Source organism: Drosophila subobscura, chromosome O (assembly GCF_008121235.1).
Source record: "Drosophila subobscura isolate 14011-0131.10 chromosome O, UCBerk_Dsub_1.0, whole genome shotgun sequence".
Taxonomy (NCBI): Eukaryota; Metazoa; Arthropoda; class Insecta; order Diptera; family Drosophilidae; genus Drosophila; species Drosophila subobscura.
In genome coordinates, this window is record NC_048533.1 from 22,382,509 (window position 1) to 22,402,855 (window position 20,347).

At 49.8% G+C, this 20,347-nt stretch overlaps 3 protein-coding genes across 5 annotated transcripts in view; 1 reads left to right on the top strand and 2 right to left on the bottom strand.

The window, feature by feature from the left end:
* LOC117897557 (dynein beta chain, ciliary) overlaps window positions 1-9,732 on the bottom strand; it is a 29,819-nt gene extending 20,087 nt beyond the window's left edge. For both annotated transcript variants that reach the window (XM_034806488.1, XM_034806487.1), the window contains exons 1-12: window positions 9,604-9,732; window positions 9,439-9,537; window positions 7,185-7,358; window positions 6,866-7,125; window positions 6,460-6,799; window positions 6,131-6,396; window positions 5,502-6,069; window positions 5,327-5,439; window positions 4,981-5,272; window positions 4,764-4,917; window positions 3,872-4,702; window positions 556-3,815 (exon numbers count right to left, since the gene is read on the bottom strand). In XM_034806488.1, the coding sequence (XP_034662379.1) occupies window positions 556-3,815; window positions 3,872-4,702; window positions 4,764-4,917; window positions 4,981-5,272; window positions 5,327-5,439; window positions 5,502-6,069; window positions 6,131-6,396; window positions 6,460-6,799; window positions 6,866-7,125; window positions 7,185-7,358; window positions 9,439-9,537; window positions 9,604-9,639 (6,393 nt within the window). In that variant the 5' untranslated portion in view covers window positions 9,640-9,732. The remainder of the gene's footprint in view (window positions 1-555; window positions 3,816-3,871; window positions 4,703-4,763; window positions 4,918-4,980; window positions 5,273-5,326; window positions 5,440-5,501; window positions 6,070-6,130; window positions 6,397-6,459; window positions 6,800-6,865; window positions 7,126-7,184; window positions 7,359-9,438; window positions 9,538-9,603) is intronic.
* Window positions 1-20,347, top strand: part of LOC117897558 (ankyrin repeat and KH domain-containing protein mask) — a 69,038-nt gene that overhangs the window by 23,372 nt on the left and 25,319 nt on the right. Inside the window, exon 1 of one of the 2 annotated variants that reach the window (XM_034806490.1) lies at window positions 14,321-14,530. The exons of the other annotated variant lie outside the window; for it this stretch is intronic. The gene's annotated coding sequence lies outside the window, so the exon portion shown is untranslated. Of the gene's footprint in view, window positions 1-14,320; window positions 14,531-20,347 lie in introns of those variants that run through there. 2 annotated transcript variants of the gene reach the window in all.
* On the bottom strand, window positions 9,864-11,059 carry LOC117897563. Its single transcript, XM_034806505.1, has 2 exons — window positions 10,959-11,059; window positions 9,864-10,885 (listed from the first exon to the last, which is right to left on the bottom strand). Exons 1-2 carry the CDS (start codon window positions 10,965-10,967, stop codon window positions 9,884-9,886), a joined length of 1,011 nt encoding a protein of 336 aa, XP_034662396.1. The 5' UTR covers window positions 10,968-11,059; the 3' UTR covers window positions 9,864-9,883.

The window sequence follows — 20,347 nt, forward strand, 5'->3', positions numbered from 1 at the left end:
GAAAGGAAAAGGCAGTGGCAGAGGCGACAACGACACCCACAAATATTGCACACAAGTATCCATCTATCTGGTAGAGGTATCTGCTGGAGTCGTCGGTGGTCCGTGGTTCGTGGTTCGTGGCATTTCGCAGTGCAAATATCCCATTACTCGGATGAAACTTTTAATTAAAAAGTTGCCAATGACAAACGGGGTGAAGCGAGAGAGGGACAGAGAGAGCTTTGCAGTGCGCTACAGTCTTAATATTCGGATCTTGGCCAACACAGCGTCCTGGCTGGCAGTCTGGCACGCACGTAATTGAGACAAACTTTCGGGTGGGGGGGACAGACAGTAAAACATTCAGAAGAGGAGCAAGAGGAGCGAGTGGCTGCTGCCAATGGATAAAATTACGACATTTAAACCCCGGCAGTAGGTTAAATGTACGTGAAATATTAAGTTTAGTTGCATGAGAGGACAGTAAATCTTATTGTAGGTCATTCCACTCCCCAACAGTCCAACAGTCCGCCGCAGCTAATTATGGGGAGCCAAGTGGGAGCTGGATTTAGGGCTAGAACTCACCCGCAGGGCACCGGCAACGACCAGCACCGACTTGATGGCACGCAGACCCCAATCGTAATGGTCCTGCTTCGAGAGCAGCTCCTTGCACAGCGTGTAGAGGGTGATAAATTTGCGTGCCAGCAGACGTGCCTCCTGGAAGCCCTCGGCCACCAGCATTATCTCACTAATCAGTGCAAAATCAGGCACAACCATCGCACAGGGTCGATACAGGGCCTTGAGGTTCTCGGGCAGCTCCGCGCGACCCGCATAGCCGGGATTCATGGTTATGAACACGCCCACGGTGTTGCGCAGCGAAATGTGCTCGCCGAGGAAGCTGAACGTCTGCTTCTTGCCCTTGATGGCATCCTGTATGCACTTGACCTGCACCGCCACCACGGACAGCACCTCCACGGAGATGCGGTTGAACTCATCGAAGCAGCCCCAGGCGCCGGTCTGCGCCAGTCCCTTGTGTATGTTGCCAATCGATTTGTAGTCCATTTGCTCCGAGCAATTGAAGACGTACACCATCATGCCCAGCGCACGTCCCAGATCCTTGGTTGTTTCGGTCTTGCCCGTGCCAGCGGGACCCGCGGGCGCTCCACCCATCACCAGATGCAGCGACTGCGTCAGTGTGATGTAGCAGCGATCCGTGAGCGGTGTGATCACCAGGCGGGGTGTATTCCCCAGATACTCGTAGTCGTAGCGGAATTGTGCATCGCAAATGTTGGCAAAGCAATCGTCGACTTTGTTGTCCCACCGATGACGCAGCTGACTCTGCCACTGGAAGGCTGTCTGCACCTCCACCTTCTTGGCGATGATGGTGGACACCACATCGCGGCTGTGCACATCGATGGTGCACACAGTCATGACCTTCTGCCGCTCCGCAGCTGTGAGGTCGCCCAGCAGCAGCATAATTAGATTATTCAACTGATTCACTTGCTTCTTGTTGTAGTCCTTGAGGGCATTCTCGTAGCGCTGCTGCACCTTGGCAAAGGCATCGTTTGTCTCCGTTGTCCACATGATTTGTGTGCCCACGAGGGCCGGTTGGGCGGGCCACTCGAAGATCCACACGTGACGCGGCTTGTGGTCGTAGGTGGTCAAGGAACGCTTCAGCTGGTCCCGCAGCGTGTCGCGCATTTTGTCCGTGACACGATTCAGCCAGACTTCGACCTTGCCGCTGCAGTCGCAGTTGTCCAGGAAGGGCACGTACTCCTCCAGCTCCTTGGCCACCATGCCCGCGGCATTCTTGGAGCCAGAAATGAGATTCAGTTTGCCCAGCGAATCGTAGAGCTTGGTGAGATGGCGGGACACGGCGGCGGGATTGTTGCCATTCGACAGAATGTCCAGCAAGTCGGCAGAGGATACGAAGTAGAAGCGCGGATAGGCCAGACGCTTCGTCTCCAGGTAGTCATTCAGCGCCTTCTCGCAGAGCAGCAACATCTTGAGCAGACCCTCGAGATGTTCGTAGAGTTTGCTGCCGGAACGATTGGTGGAACGAACCACATTCCGATCGGAGTTCATTTGGGCCAGCAGCGCCTTGAACTCCTTGTCTATGAAGTCGAAGCGCTTGGAGTCCTCCGGCAGCTGTGAGCGTATGTCCTCGGAGCCAATGAATATGCTCTCCAGGTACTGCCACTTGCGCTGCACCTCGAACCACGAGCCAATGATCTGATCCGCATTGGAGAGCTTCTGCTGCCACGAGCGCACTTCGGTCTCAAAGAACGCAATGTACTTGGACGAGGCCATGTTCTGCAGCTGTCCCTGGTGATCCTCCAGCGTCTCGATCATCTCCTCGGATGCCTTCAGCAGCTTCAGCCCCGTGCGCTCGTGTATCTCGTTGCCAAACTCCATGGTTGCCCAGGCGGTGGCAATGTCGCGCAGCTGCTTCTCCATGGCCATCTCCTTCACCGACTTGTCCACAATGTTCTTCACTTCCTCCTCGTACTCGTGCAGGTTCAGGTCGATGAGATTCTTCAGCGTCGTGGAGTCATCCATGCTGAACTTCACCTGCGTCGTTTGCATCAGCTCGATCCAATGGCGATCGCGTATTGCCGGGTTCTGCAGCTCCGTGACGGCCCTGAGCGAGGTCATCAGATTCTTGAGCGATGCTTCCATGAAGATGAATGGCTCCCAGGTGCGCATGGTCTTGTCCAGGCCACGCAGCTCGCGGCCAAACTTTTTGCACTCCTGGTCCATGGTCTCGATGTCGATCTTCTTCCAGGGCGTCTTCTGCCAGTCGTTGATCGTGGACTGTATGGTGATGGCAAAGTCCCACATGATCTTCACCAGCTTCAGATCGCTGCGACACAGTTCGATCTTGGCGGCTTCCGGGCCCGTCAACTCGAAGAGAACCGCCGATTCCGCGAGGCTCTTTTGCCGCTCCTCCAGTTCGACAAGCTCCAGGTCGGACTCATCGATCAGCTCATAGCAATTGGGGCATGGCACATTGAAGAACTTCTTGCGCAGGAACTTCTTGCGATAAGTGTTGGACATGTTGTCGCAGAGCATAATTCGCTTCTCGATCAGATCCACTTGGTAGCTCTGGATGGGTGCGATCAGCTGCTTCGTGGTGGCCGCCAGACGCTTCACCTTCATCCAGGCATCGGGCAGTTCGTTGATTTGCGCCAGTTCCGTGTCCTTGAACTCGTAGTTGTACAGCCGCAGCAGATCGATGATCTCCTTGAGGGGCTCAAACATCGAATCGTAGATGAATTGCTTCTCATTGATTTGGTTCAACACGGAGAGGATCTTGATGAGGCCTTCGAAGTCATCCTTTTGCAGCTCCACCTTGAGCACAATGTTGGCCTCGTCCACAAAGTCTTGCAGTTCGCTTAGCGAGTCCTTGACGCGATTGATCAGATCCATTTTGAAGAGGCTGATCCACTGGCCCACCTGATGCAGCACCGCCAACTTGAAGCCGCCCATGTTGAGGCGCAGGAACACAAAGAAGTCCTCGTACGTGTCCCATGTGCGCACCTGTTCCTGCAGCTCTATGAACTTGTCCAGCTGATCCTTGTACACGGATAGCGGTGGGTACTCCGTGCCCAGTGGAGCGACACCGGAGCTGCCCTCCAGCTCCGCCTCCGCATCGCGCTCGTCCAGCGTCAGGCTCCTGCCGTACTTCTTCACTTCCATGAGATAGTTCGGCTTGTTCCAGATCCACAGATAGGAGTACTCCATATACCCCTTGCCATGCAAACGAATGGCCTGCAGGGCCATCTTCACTTTGTTCGTAATGTCATTTGTGAGCTTATCCAGGTCGGGCTTTGCCTCCAGTTCATCTGCGAAAGAGTCAACAAAGTTAATGTGAAATGGAGTCCCTCAATGTGTGACCCACCCATGAAATTTGCTGCCTCTTCCCCGCTGATCTCGGGCGGATCTTGTGCCACACGATACAGCAGACTCATCTGTCCGCTTATGTTGCTCAGCAAAGTGTCCACAAAGACGGAGAAGCCCGTCTGGGAGCTGACATCGAGGTTGAGGAAGTAGACAACGTTCGGCTCCTGCAGCTCCATGAATATCTCAAAGATGGGCGAGTTGTGCTCGAAGCGATTCTCCACCTCCATGCGCAGGTATGTGGTGCTGGTGATGACCGCGTCCAGCAGACTCTCCGCAATGATTTTGTCCACGTACAACTCGTATTCGCGGAAGAGCTCACGCTCCTCTTCGCTCACTCCCTTGAGCAGTTCGTAGCGATGGAATGGAGTGATGATCTCCTCCTCGCTCTCCGACTGCTCCTCTTCGATCTCCTCTTCGTCCTCCTCCTCGTCGTCACCGTCGTGTTTCTTCTTCACCTGCACCGTGGTCATCACGGAGAGACTGACCAACGGCGGCCAAATGCCATCGCCCTCATCCTCCTCCTCGCCATGCTCCCCCGGTGGCAGGCTGTAGCGCCGTGGAATGTCAAAGAACAGCTTCAGATTGACGTACATAAGCAGATCAATCAGTCGCTGGGAAATGGCTGCCAGAGCTGCACGCTCCTCCAGGATGGGTTCCCGTGGATCTGTGTGCAGCAGCAGTCGCGGATTCAAGTCCTTACGCTGGAAGAGTGTCACCTTGCCCCAGCTGCGAATGCTGTCCTTGATGGCCTGCAGATTCTCCTGGGCAGCAACCAGACGATCGTGCAAGTACTTGACCATCTTGAAGATCATCACAATGTAGCGTTGACCTGTGGCAGGAGGGGTACGAGTGGTGGCTACAGGTGGGATGGGATCATCTGTTGAACTTACTAAACTCATTCCAGGTAATCGAACTAATCATTGGTGCAATGTGCTGCTCAATCAGCGACATTTCAGCGGCAATCAGTCCCTTCTCCGTGGGATGAGCACGCTCATTGGTGTCGTTGTACCACTCGGCAATGCGCAACAGCTTGATGCGTGCTTGCTGTGGAGAAAATGGTTTAAAAAAGAATATTAAAGCATTCGAAAATTCCTCCGTTTAGCCCACCCAAAGCTCCTCTTCGCGGCTAAAGAATTGCATTAAATTTGGGTTCATCTCACAGCCGAGCAATCGCAGCACTTTGATGTCTTTCAGCGCTATCTTCAGGCGCTCCGTAAAATTAACACTGATCTTTCCCTCCTCGTCCTTGAGCAGCAGCGTCAGAGCCATGTCCTCTTGAATGCCCTGCCAGCATTCCACCATCCACTTGTCTAATATTTGCTTAATAAAATCATCAATTTCGTTCAGCATTTGATTGTAGATGTCCATGACATGCGCACCGTGTTCATTGGCGAAGAGGCTGCAGGAAAAAGTATTTATAATGGAAGTATTTGAATAGAGTGTGAATACTTACGGATAATCGTACATCTCATGCTCTTTATTCATGGCTGTTATGCGATATCTGAGCTTCTTGAGCCACGACACAGCGCCCGAAACTTTGGGGAAACAATCATCGGTTTGTAGTTCCTGGCAAAAGCAAAGAAAAACTTAAGATAGTCAAAGCTTTAGCTCTAATTTACTGTACTTACATCCACACCCTTTGTCAAATAGGCGCTTTTGAACTCATTAAAGTCCTCTTTTACATTCATAATCTCCTCCTCGAAGTCATCCACTATGACATGCATAAAGGGATCCATGTGAGCCTTGATGACGGGTCGCATAAGCAGCGAGCCGCCCAGCAGCAGCTCGTGTGTGTCCTCGAGAGCCTTCTCGAACTGAAACGATATCATGCGCTCCATGATGTCCGTTTTGTCCTGGAACTTCAAGCGATCCTCTTCGAAGTGCGAGTTCTCCGCATCGGGATCGAGCGGATTGTACTGAATATTCGTCCACTCGCGATACGTGCTGTTGAAGTCTTCGAGGATTTTCTCCAGTGCGGCTGTGATCTGCCGCCCCCTGAGGCCACCCATTACAATTTTCTCCAGCTTGATGAAGTCGCGGCCCGTGTTGAACACCTCCTTCAGTACGTGCAGCCGCTCCATGAATGCATCCAAGCGTGTAAAGATTTTTTCTGGGTGCCAGGTCCAGTCCTGCGAATTGAAGGTGGTGCCAATTTTGAACTTTTTCAACGTGTTGCGGCACTCCTGGTAGATGCTTCTGCAGGTTTAAAGTAAAGGGAGTAGAGGGAACTTTCTGTGCTAATCTGACTGAAACCCACTTGTAATACTCCAAGTGCTCAATGTTCGTGGAGATCCTTCTGTAGGCCTCGTCTATGTCGCCCTGAAACAAAGCGTCAGGCTCTATGGTGCGAATGGCGCACTCAATCAGTGAGTTGTGAAAGGCATTAAAAAACAGCGTCATATTATCCAGAGTGTGAAAGTAACGCGAATGTCCCCACACCAGGCCCACCGTCAGCATCAGTGGACGAATTTCGGGTCTATTTTCATCCAAATCATTCGCCTCGAACTTATCCATTTTCTTTTTCTGCAATAAGAAAGGGTAATCATACCCACACCCTGCACGACGGCTTGAGTTTCTCTCTCTTACCAGTGCCGACAGGCATTTTGTGATGTCCCTGGCCTCGGCCAGTGCATCGAGCACAAGTTCCACTATGCGGCGATATGTTTGCTCAAAGATTGATTGAATTTTCTCGAGGACAAAGCCAATTGTCTTGATGCGCTTGTCGCCCAGCTGATCGGCGAGGTTTTCCAGATTCTCCAGGCGTGATTCCCAGAAGGCAAAAATGGCCTCGGTCAGGGGGAACTTCTCCTTGGAGTATATCTTTTGGTCTGGCTTAATGTTAACCATATCCTCCACCGCATCGAGCCATTTGACAACCATGAATTCGAGTGAATGCTTCATCTGGGAATGAACCACAGCAGTGTCCCTGCAAGGCGGGTGGGGGACAACTCTGACGAAACGTAATCAAAAGAGCAATTTGTGTGGCACGAACCCTGCGGCTACGGCCGGTGCGGCATCCATGACCTCGTTCATACAAATGGGCAGGGGTAATATGGTTCGATTGATAACCAATCCCATCATCTGGGCAATGCCATTGCGCATCTCCTGTGACTCTGTCTTCATGTCGTTGGCAATCACACTCGTCCAGCCCACCTGATTGGCGGGGTTGTTCAGCAGCGGAAAGAAAACCTCATCCAGCAGCACCGACAGATTTTTCAATGGATTCGGCAGCAGATCGCCAATCATCAGGGACTAACAGACGATGAAAGTGGGTTGCATTAGTGCTCCAGAAAGTGTAGGGAAATACTCACATTTAGCATATTCTCCTCGGTCAGTGTGAGGGGCATTGAATTGCGTATGAAGTAGGCCGTCTTGGTGCGCGGCTTTGAGGGAAAATTGAACGAGGGATACAGCTGTCCGCCCGTATTGATGGTAAATATCAGGCGATGCTGGTTCGGATCGTTCAGGAACTCCATTATCAGATCCTGTCGAAGAGGAATTGGCGAATCCCAATCGCTTGAAAAGCCATTCGAGTGTGCAGAATGGGGAAATTGGACAACGGCAAGGGAGTGGGACACCGGTGTGTTCCCCTGTCTGTGTGTGGGAGGCTGGGACTGTGGCTAATTATACTGCCAACGAACAACAGCGTGAGGAGGTGGGGCACAGCAGGCTGCACGGCGGTAAATGTTGCGATTTTGCAAAATAATCAGAAAAGGCTCTCAACATTTTACGTAAAACGTAAAACGAAAATGTGCAACACGCGGCCAAAATGTGCAACGCGTGCAATGGCGAAGAGGAGCAGGGCCGGGCTTTGGTGGTGGTGGTCATTGGGGTGTGGCAAAAGTGCCTAGCTAGGCGCATCCCAGTAAACGCCTCCCGCGCGGCCACTCCACGCTGATGCCAACTGAATCCTTACCAAGCAGCGTGCAAGCGGGAGCGGAAGTGCTGCGGTCGCCTCTGTGTTACGTTATCTAATTACAAAGGAATTGTGCCGGGCCAGCTAGCCAGCCTGCTCCACTGTCGCCACTGGAGACGAGCCCAGAGCAGGCAGCAAAATTGGCAGCAAAATATTATTTCTGTTCAAATGCACAACCGCCCCCCCAAATGCTGCCGCGCATCAGCCATTTGATATATGCATGGAGATGCGTGCCTCGTGCACTTAGCAAAAAGCAGAACAAGAGGCAGCAAAAAAACACACAATAAATATAGAAAGTATATAAACAAATCTGCCACGCAGATACTTAATAAAATTGCCTAACAAAATATACACAACAAAGTGAAAACTTGGCGCAAACATCCTCTGCCGTTTCTCGTTGTGTGCGCAGCTCGAAGTACGCCCGGAGACTGGCCCGCAGTTAGTTACATAAACCCTTAAAGCGAGTGAGGGAGGGGACTGGGGGTAGCTGGCAGTGTACAGACGGGGGCCGCACGCATATGGGCTAAATACACTTGTGTCTAATAAGTTTTATCCAAATGGCCAGCGAAGCGCGCACCCACACAAACACAGAGAGGAGGGTACCCCTCAGCCGCCGCCGCCGCTGTTTTTAGGCCGGACAATGGTTGAGGATGGGCTTTATAGTGGAATATATACGATATGGGATGTTCGGGCACTGACGTAGGTCCGCCATGAAGGTGGCACATAAACAAATGTAGGCTCGATGCGAGGATTTTGGGGGCCTCAGCTGCGTATGCGGCATATTTGAGCGCGCATGGCGAAAAATTGTCAAACTGCCGGCCGCGGCCCCAAAGTCAGTTAGGCTGGCAATCTGCTTAGCCGCTTTCCGTAGCCATCAGTCCACCCATTCTCAACCCACACGGTACATCCTGGGCCGAGTGGTGCACTGGCATTTAAATTGTGAAAATATTTGGACTCGCTCGTTGTGCACACTGCTGCTGGTGGGAATGCCTCTGCCACTGCCTCGCTGGTGGGTCGTTAAATGAAAATTGAAGTTAGGTTTTTGGGCCATTTGACTGACCGTTGCCAGGTGGCACGCAGTAAAAATCTTTAAACAAACGGGGTCAAACGGGGCTGTGGGTGGACGCTAATTGCGTGCTTGTCAACACTCGAAATAAAAATAATATTTGCAACAATTAAAAGCGCGCCAACGCCAACAACAGAGCCAACATTCTCGTAGCAATTCAAAAGACGAAAGAAGGGCCAACAAAAAAACAACAAAAATGTAACCCAAACAAAAGGGTCCCCAAGGTTCTTGCCACAAACGTCACCCGGCACCTGGTGCATAATTTTTCAAATTATGAATTCCAAAAGGGACAAACTCCGACACAGCCGAGCCAAATTATGCAAACTGTAAATGCGCCAAAATCAAAGTAAATATGCCGCAGGGGCCGTCAAATGAACCGCAGGCGGTGAAAAGGCCCTGCAAATTCGCAGCAAGAATCTGCTGCACGTGACCTTTTGCACCCACCCCAAGCCAACCCTCTGCAAGGGTAAACATTTGCGCATAAATTCTATTCATACGCGCAGCGACGTGTAACCGACTGGACATTTGGCCCCAGGCGAATGCTTTTCCCCACAGCTACAATTAGTCTCTGGAGCGCGCTTACCTTGTACTCGTTCGTGGACATCAGCTTGGTCCATTTCTCCAGCTTTAGGCGCATAGTCTTGGACACATAGTTCCAGAAGAACTCGGGCCGGTTGTCGATCTGTGCAAGGAGCAAGAGCATGAGGGATCGAGGAAATGGTGTAGCTTTCAGTGTCAGGATACCCACCACTTCCTTTTTCTTGTCCTTATCATCGTCAGCCATTTTTAAGCAATTATTTGGCTGTGGTTCTGTTGTTCACAAAATAAAATTCAATTTGACTAAACTCAAAAATCTGTTGACTGAGTCATGTGTACATTTATGACTGAATTGTCTTTGCAGTCTCTGACTTGCTGACTTATTTTCCCAATGATTTTTGAGCACACACAAAAACCCAAAAGAAAGTTTGGCATGGATTTAATTTATTGACTGAGAATTTTGTTAAAGAAGTTCAGCATTGTGTAGAGACCTAATTGACGAGTGGAATCCGCTTGGGCAGATTCTTCTTCAGCAGCTTCCAGTTGATGCTCGTGGGCACTGCCTGCGATCGCTTCTTGGGCAGCTTCTGCTTCTGCTTGGCCCCAGCCTTATGGCCCAGTTTGGAGTGACTGGCGGCCATCTTCGAGCGACTGGCGGACATCTTTGAGCGACTGGCTGCCATCTTGGAGCGACTGGCTGCCATCTTGGAGCGACTGGCTGCCATCTTGGAGCGACTGGCAGCAATCTTGGAGCGTCCGGCGGCCAGACCGGGTGCCTTGATCGCCGCCTTCCTGTACTTCTGCTTGAGCACCATCTTCCCTCGGCCGGTTTGGCTCGTGGAAGCCGTCTTCAGCTGCTGCTTGCTCTTGCCCAAGCTCTTGCCGGACTTGGAGGATTTCAGCGCCTTGCTTAGCGCCTTTCCAGCGGTCTTGATTGTCTTCAGCGACTTGAGTGACTTCAGCGGCTTAGCAGACTTCTGCCCCTTTGCGGACTTTGTCTTTGACTTTGATTTCTTGAGGGTCTTGAGTGACTTTTGCGGTGACAGAACGGCACCGCCTGAGGCCCGCTGTGCCATTGGCGTCACCGAGTACTTGGGCAGCATGGGTGGTGTGGCGCTCAAGGCACGATCTGCCTTCACCACCGACTCAGAGTTGCCAAACACCTGCCGCACATTGCGATTGACGTGCTCCAGATACTTAAGTGAGGCGTGGCACACACTGCACTTGTGCGCGGACTCCTTGTTGTTGCGTATGAGGCTCTCCAGGTAGAGGAAGTTCTTGGCGAGGTTCTCGCAGTAGGGACAGTTGTGTGTCATGATGCCGCTGAGCTTGGGGTCCGTGGCGTTGATTGTGGGATCGTAGTAGCCCGGCTTCTGGATGTTCTGCACAGAATTGTTGGGCACAATGCAGTCTTTGGCTGTCTTCTTTTTATCCAAACCTATCATTTTTCGTAACACCGAAATTTTGTTAACCTTCAGAGGCTTCGACTGTTTCTGTTTCGTTGTGGGAAATACAATGATTTTTAGTGTGGGGAAAGCCAAGAGAAAGTCTGATCTGATAGCCTACCTGGCTCATTGCTTTTTGTTTGCTTTCCAAAGTGTGTAAACTTTTTTTTTGATTTATGCTAAATGAGTCCCGCTCGGCTGTTGCTAGACTGCTTCTGAGCCAGTTTGACATTGAAAGCAAATGTTGCTGCTCCCATTTTTTGGGTGGCTCAATTAATCTCAATCTCTTGCTCATCAAAGGCCCGGCAATTTGTCCGCAAATCGCCAGCCTTGTCCTGCTCAATTATCGATCAAATAAATTGCAGTGAATATTTAAAGACTCGTTTCAAATTAATTTAAGCGCGGGTCGACCAGTGGCCAGGCGATGTCCGTTTCCTGCTTTGTCCCTGTATCGCTTGGGTCCTGGCCCAGCGTTCTCGTTTAATTTATATTTCCTTGGGCACAATTAGCGATAATCAGCTGGCAATGGCAGCCAGAGTTTTGTCGTTGGTCCTTTACCAATCCCATTCCCAATCCCACTCTCATTCGCATTCGCATTCCAATTCTCTATGCTCCATTCTCCATTCTCATTTTCGTGTTGTTGTGTGTGTGTGTGTGTGTTTGTGTGTTGTATTTGGGTCAGTACGCTGCTGCGATGTGCACACAATAATTTATTTCATTTCAAGATTTAATCGGGCGAAATTTTAGTTTGTCGTGTCGTTTGTTCTCTGTTCTCTGTTGTCCCGGCTAACACATTTTTAAATGCCCTCTTGGAAAATGCTGACCTTGGACCTAAGTGCGCTCTGATTGCAGCCAAGTGATGTAAGTGGCTGGCGGAACTGGCCCAAATGGGCAATTAGATGTCATTTTGGTTGGGGAAATTAAATACATTTTATTATGCCAATTGCCGCTGAATCAATACCAAAAACTTAACCCAGAAACCTCTTTATTATTCCATAAAATTTCCATCGGAAATGAATATATTTTTGGTGAAACTTTAAGTGGATTTCCATTGGATTGATCAAAGTTTTACTCCGCGTTGCTGGAATTTATGTGTGTTTACAATTCAATACTCTCCGCTGGATGTCTCTATTTTATCCCATTTTTCTCGTACACCGAGGAACATCCGTCAGTTGCCATCCATTAAATTGCTGTGTGTGTCCTCCTTCTTGCCAGGCGATGACGATGCGGATGCGGCAGACAACGCCCAAAGCTCCACAGACAATTCCCTGCGACACACAACTTTCAATTGAAAATATCTTAGAAAAGTCAAACACAAGTGCAAATGCCAATAAAACAGGACCTGCTCTGGGGAGCTGGAGCAGCAGCACACAAGCAGACACACAACCAGCAGGCACATACAAAGTCGTTGTGGAGCTATAAAGTTGATTGTTCATAAATGTACGGGGCGTATACGTAATGTCGGGCAGTGCACTAAACCAATGCAGGATTCTCTGCACACCAAGGGTGGTGCTGCTGCCACTGCTGGAGAGTGCACCCATAAAGTGCCAGAGTAATGAATTTATTAAAAGCCCAGTTTGTTAAGCAACAGCCACAAAAGTGAAAAAGTGAAAGGCAAAACGCTCGACCCAGCCCAGCCCAGCCCAGCCCTGCCCAGGACAGGTATGTTGGCCAAGTTTACGTAAATAGATTTCCATTATTCCATTCCGTATTCGTGCCATGCATGCGACTCTGAAAGCAAAAATGTGAGTGTTAATGCTAATGGATTTGTGCCAAGTTCTCGCCCGTACAATGTTTGGCTCACTGATTTATTCGTGGTCAAAAGCGGGACACTGCTTTGCGTTTGTCGCTGTTTGTTTTTGTCCATTGTTGTACTCTTGCAAAGGGTATTGTCGAATGTAGAGAAGGAAGCGATATGGGAGCAGCTCTAATTTCTGCAACGAAGTTGAGAGGAGTCAATGAAGTACCAAATATAATTTTATCGCTTCTGTTTCTATGATTTTCTGACTTCATTTTAAGCTATTAAAATATGCAAAGTCCAGCTGTTAGTGTATTCAAAGCTTTACCACATGTTCCTGCCTCTTTTTTTGTGGCACACTTCGGGCCGCTTTTTACCCACAAAGGTTGCCGCTTTGCCGTGTCCTTTCCCGCTCTAACGACTTCCTGAGCAGCGGCGTTGACCGCGCCAAGTCGCTGCACTGCACAGACTTCTTGGCCGAAATTTGCATGCCGTCTTCGTTAACGTTAACATTTGACTTTGACGTCCAAGTCGACGCCGACTGCGCTGCGGCCCCGCCTTGTTTATTCTGTTTGCCTTTCGTGTTACGTGTTTATCGCCTGCAAATGGCGAGATTCTTTGGAGAAAAAGTGAGAGCCGTCTCGCCTCTGGCTTTCCTGGGGGCTTTGCTCTCCTTAACTTTCCTCAACTTGGCTTTGCCCCACTGTCGACCGTCTCGACTGACGGTTGGTCGAGTGGGTGGCTGGCTTTGAGTTCAACTTTGCCTCGGCATTTCAATATCAACAGAGGCATGCAAATTTGCTCGGAAGTGTTCCATCGAAAAAGTGTGCCCATGTGTGTGTGTGTGTGTGTGTGTGTGCGTGCGTTGTGTGTGTGTTTGTGTGGGGAGTGGGCATGGCATGGCTGCTTTGTGCCACATTTGAAAGCGTCGGAAAGCAGGTCAACTTCATTTTTCGTGCTGACCGACAACCACAACGATGGGGGCCAACAGCACAGAACAGAACAGCACAGAAGCAGCAACAACAGGCGGTTGCTCGCTCCTTGTTCTCGTTCTCGTTCTCGTTGTTGCTGTTGTTTGATGTGCGAAAGCCGCAAACACAAATTAGCACAACAACAACAACAACAACAACAACAACAGCGGCAGTGGCAGCGACAGCGGTGGCACCAACAACGCGTCCATAATTTCCTTTTGCAACACTGCGCCTCTGCCCCACACACCATCACACACACATTTGCATTGCAGTAGGCTCTGCTTTCGATTCGCGTTTTTGGTTTTAACTGCCTTCTGGTTGGGTTTTTTATTGTTATTATTTGGCGCTGAGGCATCAGCTGACGTCGCCGTCGACGTCGTCTGGGCCCTACCGCCGCCGCCGCCGCCACAGCCATCGTCGTCGTCTTCTTTGGCATAAAGTCCAAAGTGCAAATGTTTTGCGGTCAGTTTGGATTCGAAGTTGGCCAGCAACGCGACGCATCGACATCGTAGTCGCACCTGCTACCTGCAAGCTTGCAGGCTTAGTGCCCAAAGGAGGCCAAAAAGAAGAGCTTCCCTTCTCCTCTTACATCCCATCCAGCTTTTGCTTTGCATTCTTCCTGCCACTCGCATGGGCTGCGGTTTTTCCCGAATTTTTCCACCCAGTTCTGCGGTCGACTTTCGTTCACTCGCGGCAGTCTCGCTCTCTCTCTCTCCGTTGCTGAAATTCATTTGGAGTTTTTTGTTTGTTGGTTCCCGGCACAGAAGCTACACAGAAGGAGCTACACAGGTGGCACATCCACAGCCCGTACCATCCACACGACAGAGAAAGCGTTAATCCTGCCACACTATGTCTGAAAGGAAAAGCAATTACCAGTGAATACAACCGACGAGCGGCGAGAGTCTGGTGGTGCGGTGTGGCAGCCACTGAAGAAAGATTTCAAACGAGAAGATCTTTAAGGAGAGCTTTAAGCTGTTTCCCAGAGTAAGTAAAAGTGATTAAAATGCTTGAATACACAACTAAAAGCGGGTTAGATATTCTTAAGACATTTTCCAAATCAAAACCAGCAGGAATTATGGCTCTAAGTCTAGTGTACATTTTTTTATCCGATGAATACTTTAAGCAACTCTCCAATCCTCATTTAATTCACTTTTTCGGGTGCTCTCTTTAAGCTTCTGTGCCACAGCAATTTAGCTGGCGGCCGGGCTAACACAGAGAGAAAAAATCTTTGAAAAGCGCTTTATGAATTTTATGCTAATAAAATATATGACACAAAAAATACAGAAGAAACTTGTGTATTTACACACAAAATTCGGACATACATATTTTGAAAAACACACACAAACGAAATATTTATTGTGCTCGCTGCAATTTCTCATAAAAGTTTTCATTTTTTTTTTCGGGAAAAGTGGGACGGACGCCTGGTCCGAAAAAAACAAAGCAAAATTGTGAACAGTTTAAACTTTTGCCTCCCTCCAGCTGCCCGCTTCATGCCCGCTAAGTATGTTGCAAAATTCTGTGTGGCACGCTGTGTGGCAGGGAATTTAAAGCGCTGCCAAGGTGTGCAGAGGCGTTTAGTGCGATATTATCACCTGTTTTTGGGGCTGTTGTGGCCATGGGTGTGCCGAGCATAAAATTCAAAATAATTTTATTTTCCACGCATTAAACGAGACGAGGAAGAGGCATGGCAAAGTCTGTCTCAGGCTTCTGGCTGGAACTTTTTAGAGAGAGAGCTCGCAACGCATTTTAGCTAAAAGCATTTCAATGCTGTTAACTATTTTTGATGGCGATACGCACTGTAAACCCCTACCAGAGTAGTGCAAAAACCAAAAGGAACTTTGTGTGTGTGTGAGCGGAAATGGAATGAAAATCTCAACGGAATTGAAACACTTAATTTGCTCGCCCTTTACATACGTGTGCGGTGGTGGTGCACCTTGAAGATAATGAGACAAAGCCGCTTAGCGATGCATGGGTCGGTCGCCTTTGTTGCGGCTTCGATTGTGGGTGGATCGGTGGGATGTGTGGGCATTCCGCGTTAATGAAAAAATTTAATTGCAATGTCTCTGGCAGGGCAAATTAATTGTGTCGCCAGTGAAAGATGCAACGCCAAGGGATACACAGCCAGAAAGAGATACCCGCCGGCGGGTCTCAATTGAACCCCCCATTGAAAGGTGTCAGCAATTAAGTGAAATCAGCACTTGGCATGCCGTTACCCACGGGGGAATTTGCAGCCAGTGGGAACTGCCAGTGTGTGTGCTGCATGCAAGGGATAATTAATCTTTTAGTTTGCCACCTGCCCTGCCCTGCCCTGTCCTTTGGTTCAATTAAGTCAGCGCGCTGTGGGGGGACTTTGTGCGGTGGAAAGTGCAACAGCAATGCGGGCCAATGATCTATGTAATTATTATGCTTTGATCCAATTATGGAAGGCTAAATGAAGGTGAAAAACTGACAGCGCATCTGTCAGACAGTGGAAACTCTGCCACTCTCCCACTCTCTGACTCTGTCCTGCGGGAAAGTGACTGATGAAGCGAGCAACAAAGCGACAGATGGCTGGCTGGTGTGGGTGTTGGGGGGATTAAAGGTTGTGCTGTGCATGAATTGGGCTATGAATATACACGGTACAATGTTGCTGATGGAGTATGCCAACATCGTGCCAATAGGATTAGCACAACAAAGTAGCGACGGTATGCATGCGGCAAGTGCGTGCCTGAGTGCACCTGTCAGAGCTTTTAAGTCATCCACCCGGGCAGTCATAGTTGGCTCTGTTCCTGAGTCCAACAACTGACAACTTGACAGCACCCCCGAACATCCCGAACAACCCAAGAAGGCAGCAAAACCCAGCACCTAGGTAGGACAGGCAAAAACAAACAGAGTCGAGTCCCTCGCATGTGTCTTACTAGGCCGAGTCGAGTCGAGTGTACGAGTGAGCGAGTGTCTAGTATGCGGGTGTCTGTTGTTTTTCGCTTGGCACCAACATGCAAATGCTTCCCCATGTGCCAGCTCTGGCTAGAACATCATCAACAAGTAGACAATGCGGGGGTACGAGTCGACAAAGGGCGGGGGCTTAGGTACGGGTATGGAGAGCCAGTACAAGAGTCCACAATGAGATGCCAGGTTCAGTCGCATAAATGCATAAGCCGCAGCACGCATATGTGGGCAGGGTGATGGCAGGTGGGCAGCCAGATAATCATGGGGCACAAGCAAAGGGCTGGGATGGCAGTCAGAGTGGTGCTCCACTTTAATGAAAGGCACTGCAGCGAGCTGCCCGGAGAATGTCAGCGCTGTGGTTACGCCCCAAAAAAACGTGTGCCCCACGCAGACAGAGGATAAACCTTAAGCTTTTTTATTACTGAAGATTCATTGAAGATTGCTTAAGATCAGCGCATGGCAGAACCTCCAAAGGTACCCCTTAATCGTCTGCCAATCATCTTTAGAGTAAGAGCATTCCATGTTCGTTTTGCTCACATATTTCTAGAGCCCTTTGTGAGTGTTCAAATGCAGCTGCCAAAAGTTGCCTTAACTTGTGCACATTGTGTGCAGTTTCAGTTTATTTCTGGGGCATTTAAGTGACTGGCCGCCTTAGCCAGGGTTACTGCTGCTTCTGCTCCCTCGGGCAGCAGCTCAACTCCGCTTTGCTCTGCTCTGGCACTCTCCTGCCTTTGACGTACCCCCACGAGTGGTGGGGCAAGGTTTTTTTCTGGCTTTGGCTTTGGCTTTAGCTGCTATTGCCACGAGTGGCAGCAGAGAATGTCGGCCAAACTAACACATCCCGACACAAGTCAAGAAATTTATGAGCTGTAACGTTTTGCTGTTGCTGTTGCTGATGGAGCTGATGGGGTCTCGACTGAGTGGAGAGTCGACTGAGTGGAGTGTGGAGTGTGTGTGTGGGGCTTTCGACTTAATTGAAATTTAAACGTTTAACCCTCAGTGTGTCAGGGCAGTTAAGTCCTTTGTTTTGGCAGCAGAGCAACGGCCAGCAACGTTTCCATGTAGCTGACAGTTTGCCATTTCAATTTGCGTCACCACTACAACTTGTAGCACGTAAATCAAGTGCACCAATGTTGCATTAAGCACTGGGGCACTGTGGGGCCCACTCCACACTGTGCCTGGCCATGATTTCCATCGAATCGAAAACCAATAAATGGCAGGGGTATTAACCCAATTATGCCACCAAACTTTTGTAAACTTTGCCCCGCTGATTGGACTACTCCTGACACGCAAAGGACTCGGCAACGAGCTGAGCAGACCTGAGCCAGCACCGACGCATGTCCCGCCGAGTGGCCATTTCGCTCACTGTCCATCGCCATGGCAACTGTGGCGTCCAACACAATAACACGGAGCATGCACCGACCACACAGCACACACACAACAGACACACTCACACAACGACCAGTGTAACCACCCGTCCAGTTGCCCCATACGAAACGCACTCACACCGCGCCACGGACACACCTGTGCGCCGGCGGCAGCCAGTTGTGCAGTGGATTCCAGTAGAGCCTGTGTGTGCTCCCCGTGTGGCCCGCTTGCCCACCTGTCCAGTGCCAAAGAGCGACTCGAGATTTCTTAATTTAATATAAATTTTGAGCAACATTTGTGTAATTAACCCGAAACCGAAATACCGCGCGCGAAAAAGATCTGCACTTGACGTTCCCCAAAGGGGAAATGGGCAAAACAGAAACTCAAACGCACCGCAGCAGCCAGCAAAATTTCTCAGGAAAATGTCAAACATTTTGTGTGATTTTTATTTTGTTGTTTTTTTAACGGTGGACAGTAAACGCGCTCTCGCTCGCGCTCTCCCACAGCTAAGCCAAGAGCTGGCTGGAATGCTTTGAGCTCTGGGAAAATTAGCTGGATGGCATGCCTTTGCCACGGAGAATGTTACTCTCTCTCTCTCTCTCTCTCTCTCTCTCTTCCCATTCGGATCATAAAGCAGCTGCACCAGTGGCGCCATCTCCCAGCGGCTAGCAGCAGCTACTCCCGTGACAAACACACATAAAGAGGGGGAAGGGGTGAAAATAGTCGCATAGTCATGGTGTAGTCGAGCACAATCCAATCCGCATACACACAGGGAAACGTTTATTTGCACGGCTGTACAGGGGAGAGAGCCTCACGGACGTCGTGGCACTCGTGTGGGTGGAGTGGCTTTTGAGTGGTTTTTCAATGAAGTGTTAAGTGGGTGAAACTGCCTGGCAGCAGAAGCCGAAGCAGTAGCCCAACGTCCATGTGTGTGTGTGTGTGGGGTGTAATGTTGTGTGTTGTTGTGTGCTTAGCTACTTTAGCTACCTTCCTCCGTGTGTGTGTGTGTGTGTGTGTGTATTTAGTTGTCGCTGTTCTCTCTCTCTCTCTCCCTGCGATTTCTCTGGGCAAATACCACTACTAACTGCTGCTGCTGCGGTGTGGGCACACCTTTGCCAACACATTTCCCCACATGCTGCTGCTGCTGCTGCTGCTGCTTGTTGTTGCTATTGTTTGATGGTGGTTATAAAGCTGACAGCTGTCAGTTTGGTAGTAAATTTGCTAAAATGTTTATTTGCCAAGCGGCTAAGTTTGCGTTTAACAGCATCCACACACACACACACACGGCGCACACACAGCGCACACAGCCAGATATCTACACCCACAAACAGAGTGGGTGCAGAGGGAAAACCACACCAACACACTTGAATAGTTGAGGCTGCCGCCGCCACACAATCACAGACATTGTGTGTGCCCGCAAAGATACATTCGACAAGGGGCCGGGCCCATGGCCAAGGCCTCCGCCTCAGGGCTCCTCAGACTCCTGGCTGGCGCAACGTGGGCCAGGTTTAATCATTTATAAACAGCTGCAACAACTACTGTAACAACAGCAGCAACCACAGGGGGGGTCGGGGGCATTGCTTGTCGAAATTCTTGGCATTGCGTGCATGACAAATGCTGTGGTACTTAATAATAGAATAATTATGGCAACACCATAAAATAGTTTAATGATTATGAGATGCCCATTTCCACAGTTTGCCCAAAACACACAGAGGACTATCCGTAATGACTGCTGCTTGTGCGTGTGTGCCAGCTGCAGTTTAATTGCTATTCTGCAATAATGTTAATCCAAGCCCCAGCCTCTGCCCCATTTGCACTTCTTGGCTGCCACTCAATTTCCAAATTTACTCGATTGCCTTAGCAAAAAAACCGAAAGCAAGTTGCTTCGTTACTTTCGTTTCTCTGATGATTGCTTTATCATCGTTTTTTGGCCTGGCCTTCCCCTTTCTTCCCCCCAGCTAATGGACTCAAACTTCAAACTGCCTTTTGTTGAGAGCAAAAAAAAAGTTACATTTTATTGCATTTCCAAGAGAAACTTCTGCTGCTGTGAGTTGCTGCCTTTGCTGCTTCTTTTTTATTTATTTTTTTTTATTATTAATTTATTAAAAGCCCGCCCGACTCGCACTCCCTTCGTCTGCTTCGCCATAGCTGTGGCTGTTCAACGCCTCGTAAACCTTACCAAAATCATCATCAAGTGGCGCAGCACAGAGCAGCGGCCAGCCGCCTTGTCTGCCAAATGAAATGTAAATCCAGTGGTGCGCTGCAAGAGGATGAGGAAATCGCTTGAAAGGCAACAATCGAAGCCGGGGAAACAGACTCGGAATAAGCCGCAGCCGTTGCCAGTTTAATCTGCGGCAATCGCCAATGCCATCAATGCAGCGCCTGCTCAATCCCAATCCGCATTCGAATTCGAATCCGAATCCCATTCAACCGTTCCCCAATTCCCACTTTCATTCCCCAATTCCAATTCCATTCACTTTCGCGCTCTTGTGTTTATATAATTTA